At 41.3% G+C, this 27,656-nt stretch overlaps 2 protein-coding genes and 1 long non-coding RNA gene across 8 annotated transcripts in view; 2 read left to right on the top strand and 1 right to left on the bottom strand.

Annotated features, from left to right (window-relative positions):
* Positions 1 to 19,117, bottom strand: part of DUS4L (dihydrouridine synthase 4 like) — a 38,134-nt gene extending 19,017 nt beyond the window's left edge. The window contains exons 1-7 of one of the 5 annotated variants that reach the window (XM_087765718.1): positions 18,454 to 18,906; positions 18,234 to 18,368; positions 17,864 to 17,985; positions 14,224 to 14,341; positions 12,633 to 12,755; positions 11,433 to 11,672; positions 3,400 to 3,492 (exon numbers count right to left, since the gene is read on the bottom strand). In XM_087765718.1, the coding sequence (XP_087621844.1) occupies positions 3,400 to 3,492; positions 11,433 to 11,672; positions 12,633 to 12,755; positions 14,224 to 14,341; positions 17,864 to 17,985; positions 18,234 to 18,343 (806 nt within the window). In that variant the 5' untranslated portion in view covers positions 18,344 to 18,368; positions 18,454 to 18,906. Of the gene's footprint in view, positions 1 to 3,399; positions 3,505 to 3,967; positions 4,129 to 8,408; positions 9,825 to 11,432; positions 11,673 to 12,632; positions 12,756 to 14,223; positions 14,342 to 17,863; positions 17,986 to 18,233; positions 18,369 to 18,453; positions 18,935 to 18,978 lie in introns of those variants that run through there. The other 4 variants (XM_087765715.1, XM_087765714.1, XM_087765716.1 and 1 more) reach the window with 4 other exon arrangements.
* Positions 4,206 to 11,223, top strand: LOC148054513 (uncharacterized). 2 transcript variants are annotated; one of them, XR_015706484.1, is made up of 4 exons: positions 4,206 to 4,459; positions 6,151 to 6,322; positions 9,663 to 9,846; positions 11,058 to 11,223. It is a non-coding gene; the product is annotated as an uncharacterized LOC148054513 (long non-coding RNA). The 2 variants fall into 2 exon arrangements; XR_015706483.1 differs by having other exon boundaries at positions 4,215 to 4,459; positions 11,078 to 11,223.
* COG5 (component of oligomeric golgi complex 5) overlaps positions 19,015 to 27,656 on the top strand; it is a 191,103-nt gene continuing 182,461 nt past the window's right edge. Inside the window, exons 1-5 of the mRNA XM_087765709.1 lie at positions 19,015 to 19,177; positions 20,053 to 20,192; positions 21,095 to 21,152; positions 24,268 to 24,322; positions 24,423 to 24,492. Of these exons, the coding sequence (XP_087621835.1) occupies positions 19,102 to 19,177; positions 20,053 to 20,192; positions 21,095 to 21,152; positions 24,268 to 24,322; positions 24,423 to 24,492 (399 nt within the window). The 5' untranslated portion in view covers positions 19,015 to 19,101. The remainder of the gene's footprint in view (positions 19,178 to 20,052; positions 20,193 to 21,094; positions 21,153 to 24,267; positions 24,323 to 24,422; positions 24,493 to 27,656) is intronic.

Here is a 27,656-nt window from a genome sequence, read left to right as displayed (position 1 = left end):
AGACTTACATAAGGTCTCTAAACAGCTACTTTAATTGCAATATAATTTAGGTATACGTAACTCTTCCAACAATCCAACTTGCTTGTTTCTTGTCAATACAGGCAAAGACAGTTGCTTCAACTTGAAAACTTCTCACATGATAGGAGGTACTCTCCAGATATGTTTTGTTTTAGTTTTTACTTTGGCTAGCATTACTTTGTGTTCAGTCCTGATTACAATAAACTCAACAATGGGGTAAAGACTGTAAAACCCATTCCATTATTTTTATTTCTACCCACTTATACTCCTTGTTGCCAAATAAAATAAGAACCCTCCACAAATTAAGGTTGTCTCTATCATCCTTATTCAGAAGGCTTATTTTTTACATTGATGAATCTGCATAATTATAAAGTACAAGGATTGCTATTACATTCTAACTTGCAAATGACAACAAAAAGGACAAGTCTCATGTTTATATTTTGTCAAGTGTTAAAATCTCTTTCAAGAGCATAAATCTGTTGGCTAAGGAAGCAACTTCAGAGACCCAATGGTGGGGGTCTTTTTTTTTTTTGTTTAAACAATCAATTGCCTATTCAACATTACTGCATGGAGGCCTCTACAAGAATTCACACTCATGGCACAAACAGAGAACATCTGATGTGCTCAAATGAACCGAAACCCACAAGAGACAACAACAGAGCAGCTACTTGTCCTTTGCTGCAGGTTAGAATCAGTGCTACTGCAAAAATGAAGTAATACCTAGTTATGCCATTAGGGATGTAACACAGCCGTGCTAATCACCATCTGATTACATCCGGTAAAATTTCCAGCTTTTGTTAAGAGTATTTACATTTTCCAGAGACTGTTAAAATTTGTCCTTTAACAAAGCAGTTTCCAACCTACTATGAACCTAATTTAGATTAGACTGTAGCATCATCTCCAACGGTTCCTTCTGGTTCTGCACCAGCAAGAATGAAAATATTTTAGCATTGTATGTGCAAAAACCTCATTTAAATCTTTTAGTATAATCTGAATTCTTTATAGCAGACAGCCATAATCTGTATCAACCAAAAAGCTTACTTTAATTAAACCAAGCTACAATTCAAACGAAGCCAACTTGCTAACTCTTTAAACATGCAATTCTCCAAGTTTCATATTGATCTCCACTTAACAAGTGATTCTCTGAGTTATGACCTTAGACCAACTATACTGCCAAGTTATATTCAGGCTAAAAATAAGATCTTTTTACTGCAAAGTCTTCCTATATTATATTTTCATGCTTATTTTTCCTCAACAAGTATCGACATTCACCTTTATTAATGCTGCATTTCCTTTTAGTGACAGAAGTCACATAAATATAATCCTTCCAAATTATAATACTGTCTACCACTATAGATGTACCGCACTTGGCAGTACAGTTCTTTTTGCATACTTGCATTTTTATATTGTCAATTTACTTATTCCCCAGGAACTTAAAAGTTTGCTAGCAAATTTGAAAAGGAGTTCATTATCCAAAAAACGTGCAGGCACAAAAGAGGCAAACAATCTGTTTGAAGACTGACAAGCGAGTAAATCAAAACTTCAAAGAACAGCAGTTTCACATCTGTCTTTAATCACGCATGCTTTACTGCTCTGACAGAACCAGCTCCCAGGCCACCAAGATGCACAAGGCAGAACTGCTGCCCTCTGGTGCTGTCACAGCAGCTAAACCTAATCTTTAGCCCCACAAGACTCCTGCGACAGTTTTGTTAACAAGATAATTGAACATGTCACATAAAGGATAAAGCTATTTTGCTCTTTCAGAAACTACTGTTCAAAGGAATAGCTGAATGCTACAAACCAAGGGCAAAAATCTATCCTTTGTATATAATTAAAAGCACTGTGTTTAATGTTTGAATAAATTTTGGTAACACCGCAGGTTATGAATTTGCTTTTCAGCCACAAAGACCGGATTCAAGCCCTATTTATGTCCTAAGTGAAACCTATTTCAATACTCCCAATGTACTGTGCATGTGTCATCAGCCTGCAGAAATTCTTGCAGCTAGTTTCCTCACATAAGCCATTAATAATCTGATGATTACAACTCCCATAATACTTCTCCCTTCTTACATACAGTTGCACTTTTGATTGGAAAACGACAGAAGATACAAGAACTCAATAGTCTTGTTGAAATGCAGAACTCCTCACAAGCCAGCTTACAAAAAAATCAAAGGTTAAATTAGATTTTAGAACAGTTTCAACTTCTGCAGTTGAGGAAACATGACTAATCATTGATATCAGCTGTGGACAATCCAACCATTTTAGAGACTCTCCCACAGGTTTAGGTAGTTAAATTCAGACTCCCCAAACTGCAGGATTTTGTTCCTTAACGTATTACAGTAAAAGCTGCATTCTGCATTCTAAATATATCTAAAGATCCAGAAAACAAACATATAACAGTTTTTACACAACATTGACACAGCGGCAATTTTTTGGAAAAGCTTTAAGGTTTCATCCTACTTGTTTTTTTTTTTTTGGAGGATTAGGGGTTTTTTAGGAAAGAAATCATAACTCTGTTTCCCATGCTTCTTGTAGAAAAGCTAGTTTTCTTTATTTTTTATAAAGAAACAAAAATAACATTACCAAATTTGAAGAGCTACTTACAGGAAACCATCTTAAGATAAGGTTGTAAGCCAGGCCTTTGCATACAGTAATTAACACATTTTGCTTCCTTTGCTTATTAAGGGTATTTACAAGAATGAATTATTTTTCTTAATGTTTGTATTGCAATCCAGAAGTGTTACTACTTTGTTAATCTATATGTAAGTTTATAGAGGCCTTTATTTCAGTAGTCCTGAACCTTTTGCATCAAGCTGCAGTCTGCATTTTTTAAAGCAAACGATCACAAATTTCTTACGGCCCCCTTATACATGCTGTATGCCGTTAGCTTCGAATATCAGATCTCTCTTATCCGTTCAGCACCCACAATGCCTAGTGCACACCAAAACATAAAGCTGCTCCTCACAAACTTGACAAACAACTCCTGAAAAGGCTGCACCGTCCTCTCATTTCTTACTGAGCCCACAGCAAGGGAAGCCAGATGTCCTCCTGCACACTGGCTACTCTAAAACCCCCCCCGAGGGAAGACCAGGAGACGACATCCCACTTGCCGAAGCAAAGCAACGGGGCTCATGCTGGGAACCCCAACTGCTGCTGCTCCGATGAATCAGCAGTGTGCGTAACGCAAACATAAAGCTCCTTAAAAGAGGCTTATGATTCTTGAAACTCCTGATGCTCAAGTCCTGAACAGCATTCCTTTGGCTTAGTTCAGTGCTAGTCTACAATGCAGCAGAACTCGCTATTTATAAAAACAAAAATGTAAAATAAACCCAAACCGGTGAGAAGATGGAGCTGGGGGTCTCCAGCACACTCAAGTCCTACCTCAGCGGAGAAACGAACGGCAGGCAGAGCACCAGAATGACTCCTATTTCACCGTACAGGAAGGCGGCAACTGCCGTCCACTGGAAAGTCATCGCCCCGGCGGGCCTGCGGAGGAAGGAGCGGCTCGGGCGGGCCCCCCACAGCCCCGCTGCCGGCACCACTGCCGCGGCGGCCCCGGCAGCCCCCGCCGGGCCCAGGCTGCCTCCCCTCGGGCCGCGGAGTTTCAAAGGGCAACACTGCCAGGTAACTTCACTGCAGCGCCGGGGAGCGGACGTCCCTCTGCGCCGGCTTCCCCTCCCGAACCGGCCCGCAGGGCACAGCCCCTCCGCCGGGGCAGGGACCCTCACCGCCGCCGCTGCGCCCGGCTGGGCGGGCAGGGCCCGCCGCCGGCAGCCCCCCGCGAGGATACGCAGCCCCGCTTGTGCGGTTCCCTCCCGCCGCCCCACGCCGCCCCGGCTCCCGCCCCTAAGCGCTGCCCGCCGCCCGCGCTCCCCCCGGCACAGCCGGGCAGGCCTGGGCCGCCCCGGGCCCGTCCCGCCCCCCCTCACGGCCGCTCGGCCTTCGCAACCTCTTCGGCACCGGTGCCCGGCCGAGCCTGATGGCGGCGAAGCCGCTCTCGAAGGGGCGGGGAGCGGGGCCTTGCCCGGCCGAGCGGGACAGGACCAGGAACGAGCGAGCCGGTCCTTCCCGCCGGCGCTGAGGGGCGGCGGCGCTGGCGGCCGGGGCGTGCGGATGTGGGCCGGGGCGGGGCTGAGTGACAGGACGGCCGCGGGGGCAGGGCGGGAGCCGCGGCCCGGGGGCGGTGCGCAGCGGAGGCGGCCGCCGTCCCAGCTGGGGAAAGGCGCGGGCAGGCCCGAGGGCAGGGGAGGGTCCCCTCTGGTCCCGCCCCGGGGAACCGGAGGCTCCCCGCCGTCCTCCCCGCCTCCCCGGAGGCCAGCCTTGGCTGCCAGCCTTGGCTGCCGCCCGGGCTTCCCGGGCTCTGGCTGAGGGCCTGGGGGGGGGACATGCAACATCGGCTGCTGAGGGGCGTGTGTGGGCAGCTGGAAAGCCGGGTCTGACGGTAGGCGTGAATTTACTAAGGGACCACACCTCTGTTGGGAAATGCAGGGATCTACGTGTTAAGAAAGGTTAAAATTAGCGTCTGTTTCACTTTTCGGGAGTGGTTGTAAACATTTTGCTGCGGGATCTTGCTGTGATCATCCCGCCGCTCCATGAGTCGAGCTTATTCGATCGGGCACTTCAACTCTGCTCTCTAGCGCGCTCATTAGTTTCTGAAGTTCAATTAAAATACTGTGTCTGCCCGTCCATCCCCCCGTGCATTACACTACCTTAATATATTAAGATCCTGTAAACCTGTTTTCTCAAGGAAAATAGGCCCATAAAGACACCACAAGTAACACCCAAATAACAGTCTCAAACACTGTCAAACAGGCCTGTTTGCACCTCATGAATAAAACAATATTCCTTCAGAAAATCCTGTTCTATCCTACTGTCTGGTGCTTTTTATCAGCATAGCAAGGCTCCAAGCATGTTATTTCCATACCTTAGTACCCATTTTCCCATTTCTTGACCATCTCTTTTGCCACCCTTGTAGCTCCCTTTCTTTGCCCCTGCATGACCCTCCCCTCATCACTTTTCCCTGTTGTTCCTAGTTTTGCTGTATCTGTACCCACATCCAGTATTTCTGATACCATTACTTGGGCAGCCTTGGCCTTGCGCGGCGTTACTGAGGTACTGATATGGTTATTGGGCACTCTTGGCCCTGCAAGTTTCTAGTTTTGAAAGGACCCTCAAAACTACCCTCCAGTTATCTGTGTAGTTCAGTTTTTCCTCACATAACTCCCCCTTAACCACCAGAAATCCAGCCACCCCTCCCAGCGCTATCTGCAGCTTCTCACGCTGTTGCACGTCACGTTCAGCAGTTTCACGTGTCATATCCAGGAGTTTTACGCACCCCGTTCACTTCGCTCAGGCCAGGGCCGCGCAGCAGCAGCACTTACTGACTTGCCTGCGGCCCTGACAGATCCCAAGGTGCTGCTGGTGGAAGAGGTTACCTTGTTTAGCTGGGCATCACCAGCACCACCATCACAGCTACCTGCTTTTGGGAATTCTGTCCCAATTAATTTCCATCAAAATAAATGCTGTAAATAGTAGTTCTTTGTGATTCTGATCCATTGGAACTGAAATGGGGTAGGAAGTTCTTGCATAAGCAGTTTTGAGCAGCGTTGTTTGCAGCTGCTCAGAGTCTGAAATTGTTTACATTTAAAATTTCCCAGGTCTGTGGCCTGGGGATGGAGCCAGTGTGTTAATATTTCCCTAGCTGTTGCCAAGCAATGTCTGGATGAAAGGTTACATCCCAAATAATTGGTTTTGCATAACAAAATTGGAAAGCGACACAACCAGCCATTTCAATCCAATCTACACAGTGGAAACAGCCTGCGTTTTAAGAAGTATTTCTAACATGTTTTCATAAACATATTTAATCAGAAGCATAGACAAAACATAACCTTAGTGTGTCCTGGTTATTACCTTTTAGCTATTGGCCTACAGCCATTATACTTTATTGAAGCTGCTAAAATGTTATTAAAGACTTTCTCTCCTTTAATTCCAGAGCAGTTTCCATTTCTGAGCTGCTTACTCACCTCTTACTAGCACTGTAAGCTGCCCTCCCAGTAGCCTAGCCTCATACTGATAGGACTCTATTTGCACATCCCCGCCGCCAGAGACTCTGAGTTTGCCTTTTCACTTCAGGGGCTTCGTAATATCTCAGACTCACTCTGTAGCGACTGCTGTGCACTTCCACTGCAGTGGCTGCATGGTCCCCGCCAACCTGGAAGGAGATCCGAGGAACAGAGGGAAGCCTCCTGCAAACATCGGCGAGACCTCCCTTCTCCTGCTGAGTGCTCTCGGCCACCCCTGGAAGGTATTCTAACTGAGGTTGTGGAAGTCTGGGTTGTTGATCTAAGGCTGCCTCTCTTACAGTGAACCACAGTGTGACAAATATGCCACCATACTATATGTATAATGGCTGGCTGCTTTAGGAAAAAAACACACAAACTTTAAAACATTACAGTTAAAAGAAATACCTTCCTCTCCCACCAGTAAGGTGACAAAGTATTCAGAAGCAGAAATATGAAATGCCTGAGTATGAGCAGCTGGTTAGAGGACAGAAATCTAATTCTCTGCTGAAACAAAGGCAAAGAGAAAGTTCACACTTGTTCCATTCTAGTTTGGCTTGTATGACAGCTGTCTCATCATCACCCACTGCATTTGCCCAGCCATTAACCCAAGACAGAGAAGAGACCTAAGAAACAACTTAACAGTAGGGAATAGAGAAAATGGGGTTGTACAGGCTGCGTGAGGGAGCTGGGGTTACTGCAGCAGGGCAAAAGTTGCAAGAAAGTACAGCTGTTATGAGACTATGGCATTGTTGTGCAGGGTGGCTTAACATGAAGAGCTGGATCAGTTACAGGAGGCAAAGGACTTAAAATAGGAAACAAAGGTTTGTATGTCATGTTACTTGAGAATAACTTTTAAAAAAATTTGAAAATTAGAAAATAGAAAGACTGAGTACCTGGTGATGTTACAAGTAACATACACAGGGAAGGAATATATCTAGTGGCTTTAAATTGGAGATGAGAATTTTCCTGTATTCAAGTCCCTTATAATGAGAAATATGACCATATTCTAAAACAACACTGGAAGTTAAATAACTAACTCCCATCCTTAGCAATTTATGTATATTTGAACAGTATGGCTCTTCCGAGTATGGCTTTAAGACTCCAATTTTGCAGTTTATTCTACATCAACACAGTGAAGTGTGTTCAGATGCACACAAAATTCACAAGGGAAGAAGGTGTACAATTCATTTCGCCCTCAAAAAAGGATGATAAACTTCTGTGGACTTCTATGATGCATAATTGGCCAGATCAAGCACTCCTTAATTACTAGCAATATTAGCAGCAACCTAGGTTTTGTACTTCAGGCAGAAATCTCTATGATCTCACACAGGCACAACAACTGCTGCCTTCAAAATCATCAAGTATTCAGTTCCTAAATAGGTCAAGGTGTTTCAAGTCCTCTAAAATTCAGTTTCCCCACTATTACAAAAAAAAAAAACAAGCAAACCAGAAGCCTTGCATTTCTGTTATTTCATTATAATCAATAACTTTTTCTTCTCTGCTCCTTGTGGCTAATATGACAGTTCACAGCAAACAATAGTTGCTTGTCAAATCATAAAAATCTTATGAAAATGCTAACATGGGGCTTGGTTAATACTTTCAAGAATCCCTTTCTTCTACAATTTGGTTGTAGGGGTGTACTTTTTAATTTTGATGCAGAAGGCTGGAGGCATTTTCAGAACTGAGGAGAACTGAGTATTGCACTACAGTTGGATGAACTCGAGACTGGAAATTCAGCAGTACAAAATACAACGTCATGCAGTTGGGAAATAAGAACTTTTGCTATAAAACTGGGAGCTCATAAATTACATGATGAATATTAGTTGAGGAAAACTGAGGCATAAGAAAGAGAAGTATTAGCTGCAGAAGACATTGCTGGGGTTTTACCTGGAATGCTATACATAATTGTGCTCATCCAATGTCAAGAAAATGTTACGATCCAGAGGAGTGAAAGAAATAGTTGTCTGAAGGAATGGAGAACCTATCACACCAGAAAAGGTTGTAGAGATTGTCTCAATTAGCCTAGGATAGCAAAGCACGTCTGTAGTTTTCCATTTGTTAACGCATCACGAAGGTGACCATATCAGAAGAATTACGTAACTTTGCTGTCTTAAATAGTGAACTAGACTTGATGGTCATGCCTTTCAAACTTCTGTTCGTACGCCTACATTGGAATATATTCACTATGAAAAATGATCAGGTCTTTTATGCCATTGCATTAAAAGAATTGTGAGAATTTAGGTATCTAAATGAGTAAAAGATTTGTGGAGTAGCATCAAAAGTGACCTCCCCTCCCCCAGGTTGTCATAGTTGATAGTGTAATAAAAAAAAAATTACAATTGTATAGAAAACCAAGTAATTTATTTAGAAAATTTAGAACTATTCACTTGTATATTCATAGAAGTATCAGAGTCAGAAAACTAAGCAATTTCTGGTATGAAGTTCTGTGTAAACATATAAAGAAAACAAATTATTTGATTACAAACAATTGTACTGCACAGATTTGTGAAATTTCCCTTGCAGAACAAATGCAGCTGGTGTGTAATGTTATTATCTTGTTCTAATTTTCACTGTTTCCCTCCTATACAAAGATTCAAAGCCAAGTGACTGTCATGCTTTGATAAGCAACATGCCAGCAGGCAGAAAGGACTGCAAGAGCCCCACTGAGAGAATCTGTCAGCTTTTCTTTGACCTATAAAGTTCTGTTTTGGTAGATGACAGGGACTTAATCTTTTATATAATTATTATACAGTAGATAAACAAAACTGAATTTAGTTAGATTGAACTTTCAAATCTTGTATTTTAGATTCAGCTAAGTTTGTACTTAGTTTAAACTATCTCTTCATTTTACTCTTTCCTTCTTTCCATCATCGTTTATCTGTTCCAGGTTTCTTTCACTGTATGAAGTGTGGAATTTTTCTGAGTTGTAAGTAAGTTTAGAAAGTTTTAGTCTGCAAAAGGAACATCTAATTTAAAAGAAGGTACTATGCTGGGCTTCAAGGCCTCACAATCTTTAAGCTTGAAAAATCTACTCAAATTTAAAAGTACAGCTTATGTCAGTTAAAGCAAAAACTTCTATAATTGCTCCCTGTGTATTATTTTGGTCTGAAATTCCTGGTATTAGTTATGAGTGGTATTTAGGAGGTTTCACGTAAGAAAGGCCCTAGTTTTGCAAACATATTGCTGTAAGCAATTGTCTGGTGAAAAAATAAATTAAATTACTCGAGTCTTACAATAATCAATCCTCTGTGTAGTAGTGCATTGTAAATAGAATTCCACGTTTGTGGAATCTGGAATATTTTCTGGAGTGAAAAATGCTGACACAAAATACTAAAAATAGAAAGTATCACCCTGATCATAATGTTATGCTGTGTTGTTGAAAATACTTATGCCCTATATGAATGTGACAAAAAAGTCGGAACCCAATTAGAACTTTAACAATGTTATCGACAATTGCAAAATACAAGTTTACATAGAACTAAAATACTTTCAGTTATCACACACCATAATGGTCACTCAGATAATCTAGTACTGCTGAGGTACTTGATAAAACATTAAAAACTTTTTTTTCTTGTTTTGAAGTTATCCGTTCCATCATGTACATTAAGTGGTGGTGAAAACACGTAAAAGGAGTTCCATGCTCGAGAGCAATGTCAACCCAGTCCTGGATGCACTTCAAAGGTGTCTCTTCGTATCCTGCAAACATAGCTGGATTTGCTAAGAGTCCTCTAGCCACCATTATACCTTCAAATTGGAAATTAAAGAAGTAAGTTACATTATATTTTAAATTCTACATTAAACCTTCCTGTAGGTTTTGTATAGCACCCCTTAGGACAACCACCTGAAGCTTACAGACAAGTAATGGGAGAACAACAGGGATGATTCTATGATTCTGTGAGTACTATAGCTATACCAGAGAAATCCATTTAATAATCCAAACTTCAGAGTACCTACACCACCTGTCAACACTTTCAACTTGATGATGTATCCTTCCAGAAATTTTGAAACGAAACACAGGACACAGAAGCCTTTTTTCCCTGCTTTTTAAACTGCAATTCAATAGTATTTTGTTTTTATTTGCTACACACATACAAGCCTGTCTTTTTAACATAAAATTATGATGGAAGGACACAAGAGTAGCAATATGCTAAATTTAGTAATTTGTAGTGCAACTCACCTGATTCACTGACTTAGAATCCTTCTTCCAGTAAGACCTCAATGTGTCAATTACACAAATCTCAGGGCTCTTGATCTGCAGTAAATCTTTCTGAACAAGCCAGTGTATTTGCAACTATAATCCCAAATTCAGATAAACCCACTCTATTGTAATTTTTCTGTGATTAAGGGATTCTGTTTTCCTGCACTGTCAACATATAGCCTGTCACACTTAAGTCTCTTAAAAAAATAGGATGATCAAAAATGAAGAATTATTTTTGCTATTGTGCATGACAGAAAAAAAAAGATGCTTTATATTTTTGTTATTCAAGAAGGTCAGCCGGGCTATGAGAACATTCTTTTCTGTTACGTATTTCCTTCCTGCTTTGTATTTGGGGGGAAGGTTGCTGTAGCAGTATGGCAGTTCGGTTCAACTATTTTCTGTTGTTGCTGTTAAACACCAATAGCGTCAAAAGAAACCTGCCACATGAACTTTTCCTTATGACACTAGCTACTGTACTCTGTCCTGTTATTCTCTAGCTGTAAGATCCAAAGTGTGTAGATAGAGATCACCTCTTCAAAACATATACTGAATTTCCATGTTGTCTTGAAATCATGGGCAGCTGGAGGAATCTGTTGTGACTAAATAACTGCAGGGCAATCCTTTACCCCAAAATTTTACCATTGAAGTGTAAGACAAGGTAGATACATACCTTGTGTATATCTTGAGTGCAATGCCTCACTTCCTTGAAGCTAATCATCTTAACTGTTAAATATCTGGCTTAACAATATTTCCTTTTTCCGCCATATTTTTACTATAAGAAATCTGCTCCCATCTGCAGGAAGTAGAGATTTCCAAGTGGAAGTTTACAGTTCTTTCAAAGATGATCAGCTCCACAAAGAGACGGAATGAATGTCTGAAGGTCCCCCTGAACTCCACCACTGAGTGATGAGCTAGCATAATAAAGCAAAGAGCTTTTGTAATTTGCCTCGGAAATCATTATTTGTGGCTTTGAATAACAGTGCTCTAGTGCTCTGATGATTACAAGTGATTCTGTTTATGAGTTTATAAGGCATCTAAACCATCCTCTTTCATTTGTCTCGTCAAAGAGTGAAAAGCACTCAAATCGTGTCCTACTTACAACCAAAATAAATACTTTGAAATCTGATTTGTAAATTTACTTAGAAAATAGAGTATGTTTAATCTTACCATCTGCTCCTGTCAAATGATGAACATTTTCAGCATCTTTTAAAGTTTTAATGTCTCCATTAGCCACAATAGGTATAGACACGCTTTGTTTAATTATTTTAATTGCATCATAATGTACAGGCTGATGCCTTTCTTCTACACTTCTCCCATGTACTGTAATCCATGAAACTCCAGTTGCTTCAGCTTTTTGACACAGGTCAACTGTTCTTTTTAAGTCCTCATGGATCCTAAAATTCCAAGGAATGAAAACATTAGATAGTAAGTTACCTGAACTTTATAAAAAGCCCCCCTCCCTCAGGAGGAGTTACCACAGATTTGCATAACAGTATAAGTAAAGAAAATTACTGTTGGAAGATAAAGACTTTTTTTTTTTTTTTTAATAAAGACATATGAGTTTAATGTATTGAAACCACTATTTAATTTAGCATTTCCCAATTATATCATATCTCTGAAATATACATGGTAAATTTTATAGAGATTGAGCAACAGTGTCCAAAAGATTCTAAAATAAACATCATTATTTTGCACATTTTGTGGAAAAAAAAAAAAAATCTGATTCACACTAGTTCCCCTTTCCTGAAGGACTGCAAACTGAGTTGAAACCTAACTCACAAATATGCAAAAGCCACATGGGATATGTGGGTAAACAGCAGATGAAGTGGTACAAAGCAATGCAAAGCAGCAGTTTACAGAAGTTTAGAAAGCGATGAATGGAAGCAGGATGTGTTCCTTACAGCAGCTGTGGGGACGAGTTCCCAGTTTTGTTACCCTTCCCTTTATACCCAGCAGCAACTGCGGCTCTGGCTTCCAACAGCTCACAAAGTAAATCCTTATGACAATACAGCTATGCATTGCTTTTCTTTTATGGAAGCCTAGACCTTTAACTTGTAGTTTCATGTCGTTTGGATTGCAAGAAAACTCTAGCATCCAGTATATTATCTGGTAAGCAGTCAAAGGCTGTGCTGGTTCTACTATCTAAGTTTGGAATTACTTGCCCCAGATATTCTTTCACCATCTGGGGTCAAAAAATCTCAGCAGTCTTCACATGTAAGGAAATTATTATAATGTGTAATATTACATTCACAGAATTACATATATTATAGTGTAACTGTTACACTAACATGTTTCTTTAAAAAAATTAAAAGGATTCTTCCATGTACCACAAACAGCACTTAAGTTAGACCTACCTTATTTTAATAGATACTGAAAATCTAGGGTTGTCAATCTGATTCCGAACATGTCTCACCATATCTCGAATGAGCTCTGGTTTATTTATTAAGCAAGCACCATAACCTTCTGCCATCGCCCATCTTTAAAAGAAAAAAAAATTGTGTTCTACATTTGAAAAAAGGAAGATCAATTTCAAATACCTCAGTTTCTTTCCTTACGACCTGAATGTGTGGTTGAGTAAACAGAGATAGTACTGGCTGTAGATCAATGATTTGTTTGCAGTTTGACACCAGCTTTTAGATCCTGGTTCAGTCTCCATTGTGCTGTTAGAACTTTGGACAAGTTACTCTTCTCTTCCAGTTCGATCTTTTGTCCACAAAATGGACTGACAAGGAAGATAAATTAACATTTAATCAATGATGGTTTAGATCATACATAAAATAAATAGTTTGATCCTTCCCCTTCCATTGGATCATGGACTTCTTCTAAACAGAAAATGACTTTGGACTGAAAAGGAAGATTTTTGAAGTGCAAGTAAGAATATGATTTCAGTAATATTCTGTTTTCCCTCAACTGCAAAACACTTTATTTTGATTGGCAGGAAATATCCTTTGCTTCCACTTAACAGCAGCAGGTTTTTTGTTAAAATTTTTTTCTACAAAGGCAGATTAAGTGCACAAAGTTTTGTTATTTTGAAAACAGCACGCACAAGAAACAAAGGATTCAAATGTAAGCATATACTTCTGGCCTGCAAGGAACTTACAATTGGGCATACTAACTGTAGTTAGCTTAGAAAAAAAATACACTTCCACTCTGAAGTCTCAGATCTCTCCAGAAAACAGTTTTCTCAAACACTATAATTTTAAGTCAAGACAACCTAATTAGAATAGGCAAATTAAGTATGTGCACCATAATATTATCTTTTGCTTTTCTACATTTATTTTTGAGGTCTTCACTTAGAAAAAGACTGCCTGACAAGCATGTAATAAATGGTTCTCAATTGAACCAGTTAGCAAGAATCTTCATTTGTGCATTACTACTCTGTTTCACTGTCAAGACAAAATCTTTATCAATTTAAGTGAGAAGTAGATCACTAATTCACTGTACTTATAAACCTAATAAAAGATGGAAGAAATTCTTTTCAGCACTTCCTGAATAATACAATCTGTTTAATTATATCTTAGAGACTATCCTTCACTTGCCGAAGTCTGAGACATCAGGGACCTGCCTCATTATTTTGGGAATTGCCACATCATTTCTCAAAACACTCTCCAAATTATTTGCAGCAAGCGCTTTTTGGTAATGCATATTTAACAGCTGTTGAGAAGGGATGGACGCTTCACTTCTGAGCCAACACTTAATATCTCAGAAATGAAAAACGGCAAGTTGGCAAATACATCTGGTTTTCCCAGTCTCACCATGGTGACAGGCATCTCAGAACATTCAGAACAGTGTCTTGCTACATAGACATTTCTGACAGGTTAAAAAGCTGTTTCTTTCTTGAAGTCTATTTTTAAGTTAAGACAGAAATTACTATGAGAATGAAGACCAGCATACTTTATTCTCAAATTATTTCATCGTATTTACCCAGCTTTTTCAAAACTTTACCTCTGAGGGCAGCCACAGTTTAGGTCTATTCCATCTGCAAAAGGACAGACGATACGGGAAGCATCACACAAAACCTGTGCTTCTTTAGCAGCAAACTGAACAATCAATGGATGATCACCTACTCCAATGAAAAGATATTCAGAGATTAAAAAACAAACATACAAACAAACAGAAAATAAAAAGAAGACATTCTAAATTGTGAACGTTTCTCATATATTGATAAGCTGTCTGGCCTTGGTCCCGGGCAACTGGCTCTACGTGACCCTGCTTGAGCAGGGGGGCTGGATAACATGACCTACAGAGGTCCTTCCCAACTCAACTATTTTGTGATTCTGCAAGCCCTATATCACAAATAAATAGAGGTAGCTGACCAGTGGTTACTAAATGAGTATGTCTATCAAGAGAGGTGGGAATTCAGACAAACATAATTGTCCTAGACGGTTGCTGGCTCAACATACACATTTTCTGATTGAAATTGGTCAGATGCTTATCTTTCACAAAAATGATATATGTAACTAAGTATTCTCTATTTTTCAGCAGCCTTCATGCTTTCCCTCCTAGCCTGCACCTTCTTGTTTGCATGCTGCCCCTTTGCTGTGCTGACATGGCTGTCTGTCTTGCCAGGTGGGAAACTTGCTTACGGAACCAACCCTTCAGAAAGGAGCTAAACATCCCACAAGCTTTGCCCTTCCTTATCCCAGCCCATCTTTTTCTTCCTCTGTGCCAACATGGCTGTTTTTTATCCACAATGTGATATGCAGAGATGGAATGAGAACACACGAGCAGAGGCAGCTTTAGCAGCGTTGTCTCAAGTGGGAAACCAAAGTGTCAGTGCTCCTCAGCTCGAGCCTGCTGAACTACTTGTGATTTACTAAGCCCCTGCAGAGAGCCAGATGGTCATTTGGAACATGCTCTCCTCTTTTACAGCTACTGCACTATATTAAAGGCATCTAAAAATATCTCAAACACTCTTAGCATTCACTTTCGATATAAACAATTGCTGCAGTTAAGAGGAAGGGGGATATCTGAGCACTGATGGAAAGAGATGATCCAACAAATGCACAAACCAAGTGCACTTCTGGTACTGAAAAGACCACAAGTGCTTCTGAAGACTTTTTTCTTTTAGTGGAAAAATAAGTAGTTCTTGAAGTAATGGAGCTTAAGTCAGAAAGGGCAGCAGTACCCTCTCAATCAAGGTGAGACACTGCTAGAACTTAGCTAAAAATCCAGCAAGCAAAAAAAATATCCCTTGCATATTTTCAAAACAGTGTCCATTTAATACAGTGCTCTAACTGAAGGGTTTACATTGTTACAGCTAATATTTTGGACTAATCCCATGCTCCTAGTTTTGTGGTTGAGCATGAAGTAATAAAAATACTGAATCTAGTCGTATTAAATTTTTAGCAGCAGCCACAAAGAACATCTACCTCTATTTGAGAAATACACAACAAAGAAATATCAATCCCGAAGAGAATGGAAAGCAGAAATTGCAATTGTAAGCTCCAAACTTACTCCGCTAATTAGAAGACAAAATCCCCAAGCATCCAGGAAGTTAAACAGAAAACCACAGTGAAATTTCACAACCTGTTGTGGAGCTACTTGTTAAAAGCATAAATGCTAATAATGTAAATACTATAATCTTGGCAAAGCTGTCTGAGGCAGAATGTTTTAGAGGCCTATGAAATTAAGGCCAACATGAAAGAGGTGAATAGGGAAAAGACATTGTTTACAACACTAGAACATTTTATTTTGTAGCCCTTGTTATCAGGCAGCAAAGTTACAGCATAAAGGAGAATTTTCTCTTTCCCCATCCCTGCACCCCCAGAATACACTACATATCTGACCTGTGGAACTTCAGTGCCACAGGACGTTGTGTAGTCAGATCAGAAGTAAATTCAAAGGGGGCCAACTAGTGGCTCTGTGGAGCTTTGAGCCATGTATATTGTCAGTTATGTTCTTACTCATTTATTTTTATACACAAAGAATTATTCATGCTTTTTTAAAGTTGAATTCCACTAATAAGAGAGTCTACCTGTGCTTCCCAATGTGCCTTTTCTCTGTAACTGCTCTGTTCGATTTGAATAATGCACCATAGTAAACAGCCCATGCTAACATAATGAAATATACTTCCCCTGCTATTATATAAACACTTACGAAACCATCAATTCAGTGGTCTGAATGGATTAAATCATCACACTTCATAGATCCTACGTCGATCTCGCTAGCACGTTAGCAGTGCTCTCTTGATTTCTCCAGTTGCAGCCTATGCTTGTATGTTCCTTGTTACACTCTTCTGCTGCAGCCACTTCATGCCAGCAGATCTGTATCACTACTGTCACCTCTTCCCACATATTTCATACCACTTTTCTCTTTTGCTTTACAGCCAGGACTCTGTATGACTCCTTATACTCCTTCTTTTTGTATGTGTTCTGGTTGTGTTTCTGTACCATGCCTGAAGTTTTGCTTCTCCCCATCAACCCTAGCTATGCTTCAACTTCCTGGCCTTCTTGCTCCTTTTTATCACCTTCTCAATATCTCAAGGAGTCCACCAACAGCCCCTTCCACTTTCCGCTCCAGCTAATTTGAAACCCTGCTTCTTTTATCGATCCTTGATTTCACTGTATCAATGTCTGGTCTATTCATTTTTTCGCCTTTAGCAACCTCTTATTTTTGTTAGAGACCAGAAAACTTTTCCCAGCAATGAGTTACGTGTTTGTCTCTGAAACACATGAGAAACAGCAACTGCTGTGAAAAGAATCTTACTACCATCTCGTACTGGGTCTGGCTGGGATGGAGTTAATTTTTAGATTTATTTAAAGTTTATTTATAGCAGCCTGTATGGTGCTGTGTTTTGGATTTTGTGACAAAAACAGTGTTGATAATGGACCAATGTTTTGGCTATTACTGCAGGGTACTTGCATAATGTCAAAACTTTCTCTTTTTCTCACTCTGCCTTCCCTCTGCCCCCAGCGAATAGATTGGGGTGGGCAAGAAACTGGGAGTGGACGCAGCTGGGACAGCTGACCCAAACTGGCCCAAGGAATATTCCATACCATATAACATCAAGCTCAGCAATAAAACTGGACTGGTAGGGGAAGAAGAAAGTGGGTTGGGATACTGGAAACTGTGTTCCAGGGTGGCCATTGCTTGAAGACTGGCTGGGCATTGGTGTGCTGGTGTGAGATGGGAAGTGATTGCCTTTGTATCACTTGTTTTTTTCTCCTTCTTTCCTTCACTTATTAAGCTGTCTTTATCTTGACCCATGAGTTTTTCTTGCTTTTGCTTTTCCTATTCTCTCCCTGTGCTGCTGGGGGTAGCGGAGGAGGAGTGAGTGAGCAGCTGCTTGAGCGCATAGCTGCTGGGCAGCTACGTGTTGTCAACCTACCACAATCTTAATCAGTTTGGAAGCCCCAATTTTCAGGTGGAGACAAGGTTTTCCACTGTTTTATTTGACATACTATCGCTGGAACGTGCTTACTCTCACCTAGAATATTTCTATGGTTTTACAATCAATCAGATACAGTATACCAAAATTGTTAATGGATATCAAGTTGTGTGATAGACTTCATTCACTTGGCCAATTTCGTTTATCACCACATAAAACATTCTGAGAAGGCAATGGTTTATTAAAAAAAAATACCTTTGTTTGTTGTGAATTCGCTGTCTCTAGCTTTTGCAGATCTCACAAAATCAGCTGCCACTATCATCGGTGTGTAACACAAATCGCAACTGTATTTCCTAACCAAGGTTCTGAAAGCCAACCTGCAGACACATGAAAATTAAGAGATAAATAGTAAAAATATTTTTCTGATTAGCTATTCTAAAATGCTGTTCTGACAGGCAGTACTGTGGGGATGTCCAAGTATAATCATAAAATAAAACACGTCCTACGTTCATCTCCATCTTAAATAATTAAAGGAGAAAAAGGTAATCATCACTGTTTTTACAGTCAAGATAAACCTCCTCAGACAAAATACACTGAAAACATAGTTGACATGACCGTTACTTACTTTGAATAGCGGACCATAGGGGCACATATTTTTACAACTTGCCCAGAATGAAACAAATCCATGGGATCTTTTAGTTGGCATTGTTTAGTTTCTACGATGTCACCAATCATGTATAATTAACAATCCTTTTAGCATCTGGAAAAAGAAACAGCGTTTGCCTGTAAGTAATTCAGCTATTTCTCATAGAGCATGCAGCAAAGCATTAGAGCTTAAACTGGACCTGCTTTTTGGTAAAGCATCCCGCAAGAAGTCCCTCACTTGCACGGTGTCAGGAGGGAGCCTTTTGCCACCACCAGCCGGGAGCACGGGCCCGGCGCCCCGCAGCAATCTGCACAGCCCGCCTTGTAACGCCGTTGTGTTGCCGTGCCCTACAGGAGGGATCCTTCAGGCTGGAAGGGAGGGCTCCAGCCCGGCCCCTCCGCGCAGGGCCGGCTCCGAGGCCGCAGCAGGGGCTGCGGGCAGCCCCTGCCCCGCCCCGCAGCCCTCACGGAGAAAGTCTTTCCTCGCGTCCGGCGGGAACCGCCGCTGCTTCAGCCGAGGCCGGCCGCCTCTCGTCCTCCCGCTACAGGCCCAGCTCCCTCCGCCTCCCCGCGCAGGGCGGCAGCTGCGGCCCCACCGCCCTGCCCGGCCCCCGCTCCGGCCTGTCGGCGCCTGCCGGAGCCGCGGGCCCCAGGAGCGCGGTGCTGCCGCCGCCCGCCCGGCTGCCGCGGCCCGCCCGGCCCGCGCCCGCCCGGCCCGCGCTCACCACGTGCGCGACCGCCCCGCCGCCGCCCGCTGGCGGGGCGGCCCTGTTCCGTCGCGCGCCGTCGCCATCATCGCCGCGCGCCGCCGGCCGGGAGTGACGCGCGGGCTCCCGGCACCCGCCAGCATGGAGGAGGAGGCGGGGGCAGGCGGCGGCGCGGCCCCGGCCCCGGCCCCGGCCCTCGCCGAGCTGCGGGCCGACGGTGAGGCGCGGCCGGCGGCGGCGGTGGTGAGGGGGCAGCGTCCGCCGGCGGCCCCGAGAAGGCGGAGGGTCCCTCCTGAGGGGCGGTGCTGGGCTGGGCGGGCTGAGCCGGGGGAGAGGCGCCGGCGCTGGGGGACGGGGCGAGGGGGGCGGTGAACCCCCGTGCGGGAGCGAGGGAAAGTTTCGGCGGCGGAGGGCGGCAGGCGCCGGGGAGCGCCCCCCGCCTCGGGGAGGAGACCGCCCGCTGCGGGCGGGGGGGGGGGGGGGGGCTTCATGGCCCCGTCCTGCGGCGGCGGCCGCTTGCTCCTGAGGGGAGGAAGAGCGCACCGAAGGCAGGGCCGAGGGTGCTCGGTCACAGTGGTATGGGCTGTCTGGAAACTCGGGTCTCGCTTGATCCAAAATCATCACTGCAGCATCATTTCTTAATTTAGTGTTTTATAAAGCAATGCCGCTGTAAGAGTCTGGTATGATTTCATGAAGTGGTGCCTCATGCCGCTCTGATCCTCGGCGATTTGAAGGTGGCTGGTGTGTGTTTGATTACAGGTGCAACCTCAACAGCCTCACCATGGTTTGTAAAGTTTGAAGAAGAAGGTGTCGATACTTTTTAGTGTATTCTACTCAAGAAAAGGCTGTGGGGAATAAAGGAACATGTGTCTCTCTCACCATTTACCCCCCTCCCCCCAAGTCATCAGCTCCAAACTTGTTTCTCTCGATTGTGGTCCCTTCTCAAATAGGTGTCTCATTTGTATTTTGTGATGTAGAGAACATATGCTGTTACATTTGGAGAAATTGAAGGTCAGAGAACTGTATGCTTTAGGTCCATAAATATTATTTAACTGTTCTGAAGCATGAAGATAAAATCTAAATCTTTTTCAGAATGTTACGCTGACTTCTTCAGAGAAGACTTTGATGTGAAAGCTTACACTTCCCAGTCTATCCATCAGGCTGTGATAGCTGAGCAACTAGCAAAACTTGCTCAAGGCATTAGTCAGTTGGATAAAGAGCTTCATTTACAAGTAAGTTTAAAGCATACCTGTTATTTTGGGGAGGTTGATATCAGCTAGTCAAAAGCTTGGTAATCTTATGATCTTGTTGCTTCTGAAATTGCCCAGTGTACTCTGCAAGCAGTAACTAAAGGTACAACTTGCAGCAAAACTAGTAGTTGATCTGATACTTAACTCAGTCAAGCCCACTCTCAATACTCCTACCAAGAAGCCATATACTGCTTTGTTTTCAGTTTCTGCAGCCAGTGTCTGTATGCATGGAGGTTCTGCTCTTCCTTGTAAGGATGTTCCCTAACTCTTTTCAAATGATCACGTCAGCTATCAGAAATGCTGGCCTGTGTTTTGGGATGACAATTGTGAGAAGATAGGGAGTGATTGGACTTGCACCCTTTCATCCTGTGCTGGAGAGTAGCCTAGGCTCTCAGGCTTACCTTTAGCTGGGCAAGTACAACCTATGTTAACATACCTCCACATCTTCAGAAAGGCTTTTGAGTTTAGATAGTAGAAGGCTTTTTGGTAAAAACTACACAGACACCACAAATCCACGGTGGACCTTGCAATGAGAACACGTGCTAAGTTTGTGTGCAGTTTCAAAACCTGGTTCTTCCCAATTGGTAAATTCTTTGGGAACTAGTGTGTTGAAATGCAATTGCTCTGCTGGCTTTAATTAAGATGTCAGCTACACTGCAGTTACTGACCCTCTTCTCGTTCTGAACTTGCCACTTTTATGAATTAAAACGTGTTCTGAAAACCCTTTCATCTTTAAGGTGTGGCTGCTTTTTCCTGTGTCTGCCTAATATAGGGATGATGATACTTTAATGCCTAATGTAGGAATGATGATGATATATTATTATTCCTTTCAGGCACACATCCCCGTTTTTCTTGTGTTGATTTCTCTATTCTATTTTCTTAAGGTTGTTGCAAGACATGAAGACCTGTTGGCCCAAGCAACTGGAATTGAATCCCTGGAAGGTAAATACTGTTATATTATGCTTGCTACTTCTTATGGTGGAGGAAGCACTTTTAATATCTGTGCAGGGAACGTCACTCACTGTCAACTTTGGCCCCTAATGTTAAGGCTACGGATCTTACTTCTGAGGAATAACGTGGCAGCTTTTTTTTTTTGATGTCAGTAGATGGAGCTCCAGGGAGAAGATTTGGCTGATAGTTTTGTGGAGTTAACTACTTCACAGGAAAACATATTTTGATAATCAGTTCTGAGCAACTTTAGCAATCGAGTCTTTTTGACCTTTTAATATATTTTTCTAAATAATGTTCTTGCAACATTAGCTGGTATCTGTTGCCGTAAGTACCAAGTTTATGCATGTTGCATATGCATGTGTTGTTTAGTTTGCAAATCTTAACCAAAGAGGCTTTAACGTGTAATCTTAACTGCATTGAGGTATTTTTTTCCTAGTGAGGGGCTACTAAGTTAAATACATACCTTTGTGTTATTCCACTGTTTGGGATCTGGATTTTAACATAAACTGCTGACTTTCAAAGGCCTTAGGAACCATTGAATCTGTATAGAAGAATGGTTGCAGTATATTGTTCTTGTGCCATGAGCTCATCAGACCTGCCATTCTGCTCTTTGTCACTTGCTGGGAACTTCATATGGTTTTGGGTTTTTTTTTTTGCACAGAAAGATATTTACCTCTATAACATGCTAATTTGCCTATACTATGGGATCCAAGCATATCCCCTTTTCCCCTTCCATTCTGTAACTTGCTAAATAATTTATCTTTGTTCCTCCTTCTGCTTCCAGGCTTTGGCATAACCAGAGAGTTTCTGGTTACTGACAGTTATACTGTCTTCTTAGTCCTTGGAACATGTCGGATACAGTATTTGATTGTTAGCACTTGCATATAGCTATAAAAATAAAGAAATGCCTATTTAATCTAGCAATGGTAGCTTCTGAGTAGCTTTTTAAAGAGTTGGAAAATTAAGTATAGGAAGACTGGAACCAGTGTTCATCCTCCAAATGAGAAGTAGATAGGAATCTGTAGTTCATCTTGTGATTGATAAATACCTCCCAGTCATGATCTTCAGCAAGTTGTGCTCAGTAGAATTGTGTTTTCTGAAATCATGGTTGTTTCTGAAGGCATTCCTTCCTAAAATTGCTCTGAGGAAAGAATGAAGCACTTCAAAACAACTATTCAGGTATAAAACATTTCTGTAAGGCAAGCATGGTAAATAATGCGTGTTTTACAGCTAATAACCCAAAGTAAATATCTAATTCACCTCAAATGTATTGAAATTTCTCCATTTACTTAGGGTTATGCTCTTTAAGAGGCCTTTTCTGTGTGCGGGGGAAGGAGAAGCATGCAGAGGTTCTAATCCTGAAAAGTACTTGATACTGGAGACATCAGTAGAAACTTCAGCCTGCAGTTGCCAGGAAAATCAAAAGTCTGTGCACACAAAGATGATGTTTTAAGTTTTGCAAAACTTTCTTACCTCTTCCCTGCTTGTGCTGCATGTGATATATGGTCACTGTAGAAGAAACACTGAGTCAAGATTCATAAGAAAAAGAAAAGATGAATGTCAATAGAAATTTTAATTATGAAGTTAGAAACACATAGCTCTCGGTGTGTTTATCAAGAAAATTAGCGACTGAAGATTATGGAACTAATTCATAGCATGCACAGTCATTTAGATGTGTGAAAGTGAATCTCATTAAACGTTTCAAATTGATATACCCACCTTGTTGACTCCTTTCTTTTTTAGGTCTGTGCACTTTTTTAATGGTACAAGAGATATCTTGAGCTACCTGTTAGCTCAAGATAGGCTAAATAGTATTATCCCGTATCTTACACAGCAGATGGAGAGGGTAGATTGCCTCTTCACCCATCCTAATTCTGCCTTCTGGCAAGAGGGCTGCTGTATGCTTTATAGCAATGTCACAGTCATAGATGCAGCAGTGTCATGCTACTGGCCCTCCCCCATTATTGCAATGTAGAGGAGAAAATTCAGCCTATTTTGCCAACTTTTCACTGTATCTCATATCTTCATCCTCTGACGTGTGAGAATTACATGCCTACCATTCCATGTATGAATGTCAGAGTCCGAGAACTCTTGAGTCTGTCACTAAGCCAAGTTAATAATTCTGAAATATGGAGAAGATGGGAGTTGGCATATTTATACAAAATAAGTGAGTTATAGTCCCAGTATAGGACAAGCTGAATACAACTATTAGCAGTAGTATGTTTATTTTCCACCTTACTGTCTCATATTGCAGTTTTATCCAATTTAATGATGACATGCTTGTAAACAGGGCTTTACAAAGATGTAGTATGCTTGAGAATGCTAACAATAACTGGAACAAAAATAATTTCATAGGCCTGGGTTTGCATAACTTAATTAAACTCTCAGCAGGCTGATTCCATATTGCAAAAATGACTGCTACCCTTGACTACTTTGTTTGCAATTTAACAAGAAAAGAACAAGCATGCTTGTGGGCTTTCTTTGTGCTGCTTGGCCAAACTAATCTGGAACAAACATGATTAGAATAGTTTGCTCTGTTTGTAATCTAAATTAGATGACCTAACAATGACATTGATACCTTACTTTTTGCTAAGGATGCTTATGCACAGGAAGAAAACCTTGAAATAGAATTGGTTATCTTATCAGTCCTCTTTGTCTGTTGTTTTCTCTGAACTGTCTAGTCACTATGTTAAATAAATAGCGTTAAATAGGTTGTGCCATTTTTGTATGTCATGTTCAGGTGTTTGTAGCAGGTTATATGCCTTTGAACAGCAGTCCTGATTATCATTCTCTTAGAAAGCAACATGCTCTAAATATTATTTGAAATGTAAGATATGATGAATTTCAGAGTGATATTTCTTCTGTAGGTTTGTGTTCTCTACCAAAATATTTTCCATAGCATTCAGTAAGTGACCTGTTACCTGCTCAGTTTGTTTCCAAATATGCTGTGTTTTATTAATTTCAATCTGTTCGAATGCTTTGTTGTAAAGGGGGAAACTGTTTCTTTTTTATGCTAAAGTACTTTGCAGTAGTTAGTATGATTTGAAGAATAGTTCTTTCTATAATTGGCAAGTGTTCCATGTAAAAAATATGCTTTATTTTGCAGGTGTCCTCCAAATGATGCAGACTAGAATTGGTGCTCTACAGAGTACTGTTGATAGGTATGACATTTGTTATGTGATTAGAAAGTAGAAATTCTTAATTGTTCTATCATGTTATTTATTAATACTGCTATAAATAAATTTCTCTTCTTATTTTTAGAATTAGAGTCAAAATTGTTGACCCCTACAACAAAATAGTGTCTCGCACAGCTCAGCTAGCAAAACTTCAAGTAAGTTGTATTAAAAATGTATTTAAAAAATTTTTTTTTGAACGTGTATTATTTCCTAATTGTCAGACATGGGTGGGATTTTCATACTCGAGTAGCCTGTAGTTCGTTGTCAATATTTCTCAATGAAAATCAGTATTTGTATATCTGTTCATGACCTACTGAGAAGTGTTTCGTGTTGCGAAGTACGAAATGGACCTTTGCACTGGCTAAGTGGGTTTTTGTAGAGATGGAGGGAAGAGGGAAGGATTATCTGAGTACAAATTAATTAAATTCTCATTACTGTTTGTGTAATTTTGGTATTTAATGTTATGGTGCCATTATGTAGAAGATGCTTTTCTCTTCTAAGTTAACGTATGCTTGACTGCAGCTTAGTAAAGAGTTTGGGAATTTATTCTTTCAAAATAGTCAAGATGGAACTTACGGAGCCAGTTGTGGTTCTGGAGTTTTATAAGCCCAGGTACATAGTTGCTCCTGTCTTTTGAATATAAGTGGAGTCTATCAGAGAATGCAGATCTCTTAGAGGATAGCAGTGGATATACACTCAAGTAGATTGCCATCTGCGGGTGACTGCTGTTGTGCAGCAGAGTAGATGAAGCTGCAGACTGTCATACAGTTTCTAGTCTGGGGGCTGGTGAAGCAGCTGCGCTAGTCTCTCGGCTGAACTTCTAGTATTTTCCACATTACTTTCAGTAGCAGTGAAGTTCAGCAGGAAGCTCTTCACACCGTTCAGCCAGTTTGTCCAGCTGCTTCTCCTGTTCTTTTCAACTCCAGCTCTTGTTACCGTTTATGCCACTGGGCAAAACTTCTGTGACTTCCATATGGCAGGTTAGGTGCAGATTTTTTTTGTTCTCTGATGTATGTTGCAGCTGTGGAAAGGGTTGTGGGAATTTGGGGCTAAAGATGAAGATCATTTCTGCCCTGATCTTACGCAAAGTCAAACTGCAGAAGGATGTCTGAGAAGAATGAGTCGCTGAACTCTAGGAAATGTTGCTTGGGTGTTCTCTGCTTCCTCTTTGCTGTAGCAGGGTTACATGGATTTTCCTGTGGTGTGAAAGCAGCATGCATCCAGGGTCAGCATTACTCAGCCTGTGCCAGGGAATTTGTAATATCTGGCTTTTCTTGGCTGTAAGTCAGAAAAAAGAGGTGCAGGGTAAGGAAAGCCTGCTAGGCTACCCTTGTTAGCATCCAAATCCACTTACTTACCTCACTGTAGAAAGAGGAACGATGATTCAGCTTCTCTGCCAGTGAGAGTCCATCCTCGGCAGGAGATTGCTGTCCCTTCTTGTATTGGCAGATGCATAGTGAGTGCTCTATGATGCACTATGCTGCTGGGAGGAGTTGAGGGTCAGGACGCCTGAATTATGAAATGAAGCTGGACTTATGGAGAGTTGAGTCAATAGGCCTTAGAAATCTCAACCCTCCTGCCTCCCCAAGAGGTGCTGCTGTTGTGTCTCTTTGGCTGCCGTGTTTGTTCAGGAAGGAAGGGCAACAGCACAGCAAACAATTCACTTCCTGGCGGTGGCAGGGCTTTTGACATGAAATTGCTCCCAAATGCAAGACTCGTGGCATGGGACACTTTCAAACGTGCTAATTTTATCAGTTGCTGTACAGTTGGTAGAATAAGTAGAAAAAGGTAGATGACCGATAAAAGATGTTGCTCTCTGTCAAAATCTGTAGGGTTGGCAGGTATTTTTTGCTGAACTGTGTGGTGTTTAAGGGCCTCTTGTACTCATGATGGTATTATTTTAGTGCTTCTCCATTGATTGCTGTGGGACTGCTCACAAACTGAAGGAATATTTGGCTTGCATAAAGCTGGATTTTGCCATCCTTAATTGTTTTTAATATAGTCTGGCTTTTTCATAAACATTCTCCCTGCAAATTCATTGTCAAACTTCAAATCTAGTCCTGAATTCTAAATCTCTGCTGTGTGCTTGTGTATATTATATCTTGCTCTGCTCTTAGGGCTTCATGGCATCCCAAGGGAGCAGCAGACTCACAAAGCTTACTTCCTACTTTAAATCGTACTGTCCTCTTCTGAGTCTTTCCATAGTAGATCACAAGCTAAATGGGAATAGTTAATAGCTGAAATATGTAGACAGAGTTTGTCTTTCAGAGGGTTATTTCCTGTGCCACTCTGTTTAACAAAGTGTTTCTACCTGTTCTCTTAATTTCAGATATCTCAGTGTTTAAAAATCCTAATAAGAGCCAAATTTTTAAAACCTTTAAAAAAAAAAATCTGTATTTTAAAGTTATTCTCTCTTTAAAATATTCACCAGTAGCGGATTTCATCCAGGTGCTACCATAATTAAATGGTAAATGTAGTCTGAAGATAGTCTGAAGATGACTGTCAGCTTTCTTCAGGCTTCTGTTATGTATACATCCAATTACATTATTATCTAGCAGATATATGCAATTGCATATATGAGCTACCCACTGGCATGTTTTCAAGTGATCCTCTCTTTATAATTAAGTCTTCTTTCAATAAGTTCTTAAAATTAATTTGAGTTTAAAAGTAAGGCTATTTGATTGCTCGAATCATAGCAATAATATCTGTTAGTGTTGATATGTTGCTTTAAATTTCAGGAGATAATTAACATGTAATCTCCAGAAAAATCAGGTTTTATTTTTAATTTTTCTAAAACCACTGGGACTAACTCAGGGCACTGGCCTTTTCGAAATTAATTCTTGCTTGAACAGTGGAATTCATTCCTTCTTGGATGAAAGCATCTCCTTTAGAAAAGCATACTGTATCAACTCAGGAAGGGAATGCTTCCTGAATTAATTCAAACTTCTGTTATGCAGGTAGTCAAGTTAGAGGATCTAGCGTCTGTGAACAACTCCACTAGTAGATAAAATTTTTTATTTCTATTACACGGTCCTCATATGTTGCATTCTTTTACAGTAACTGGGAGTTTTATTAAGTTGAACAACTCATGTAAATGGAGATACTTGGGTGAAACAGAATCTCTGTCAAGAGCACAATGCGGTAGCAATCGTTGTGAAGTTAAGAGTGCATCTTCAGTGTTTTTGGATTTTTCTTCTCCTTCTAATTCACAGGGCCAGAAGTTAAAACTTTTCTTGTATCTAGATGTAACTTTTCCCATCTCTTGTTCAGTTTGATTGTCCTTTTAAAAGGTTGTTTCTTGGGATAGGAGATAATGAGC

This window comes from Nipponia nippon, unplaced genomic scaffold, assembly GCF_047370975.1.
Source record: "Nipponia nippon isolate SJK-2023a ecotype South Korea unplaced genomic scaffold, ASM4737097v1 scaffold_3, whole genome shotgun sequence".
Taxonomy (NCBI): domain Eukaryota; kingdom Metazoa; phylum Chordata; class Aves; order Pelecaniformes; family Threskiornithidae; genus Nipponia; species Nipponia nippon.
Note: the sequence above shows the minus strand (reverse complement) of the source record. Positions and strands in the feature narration are given on the sequence as shown.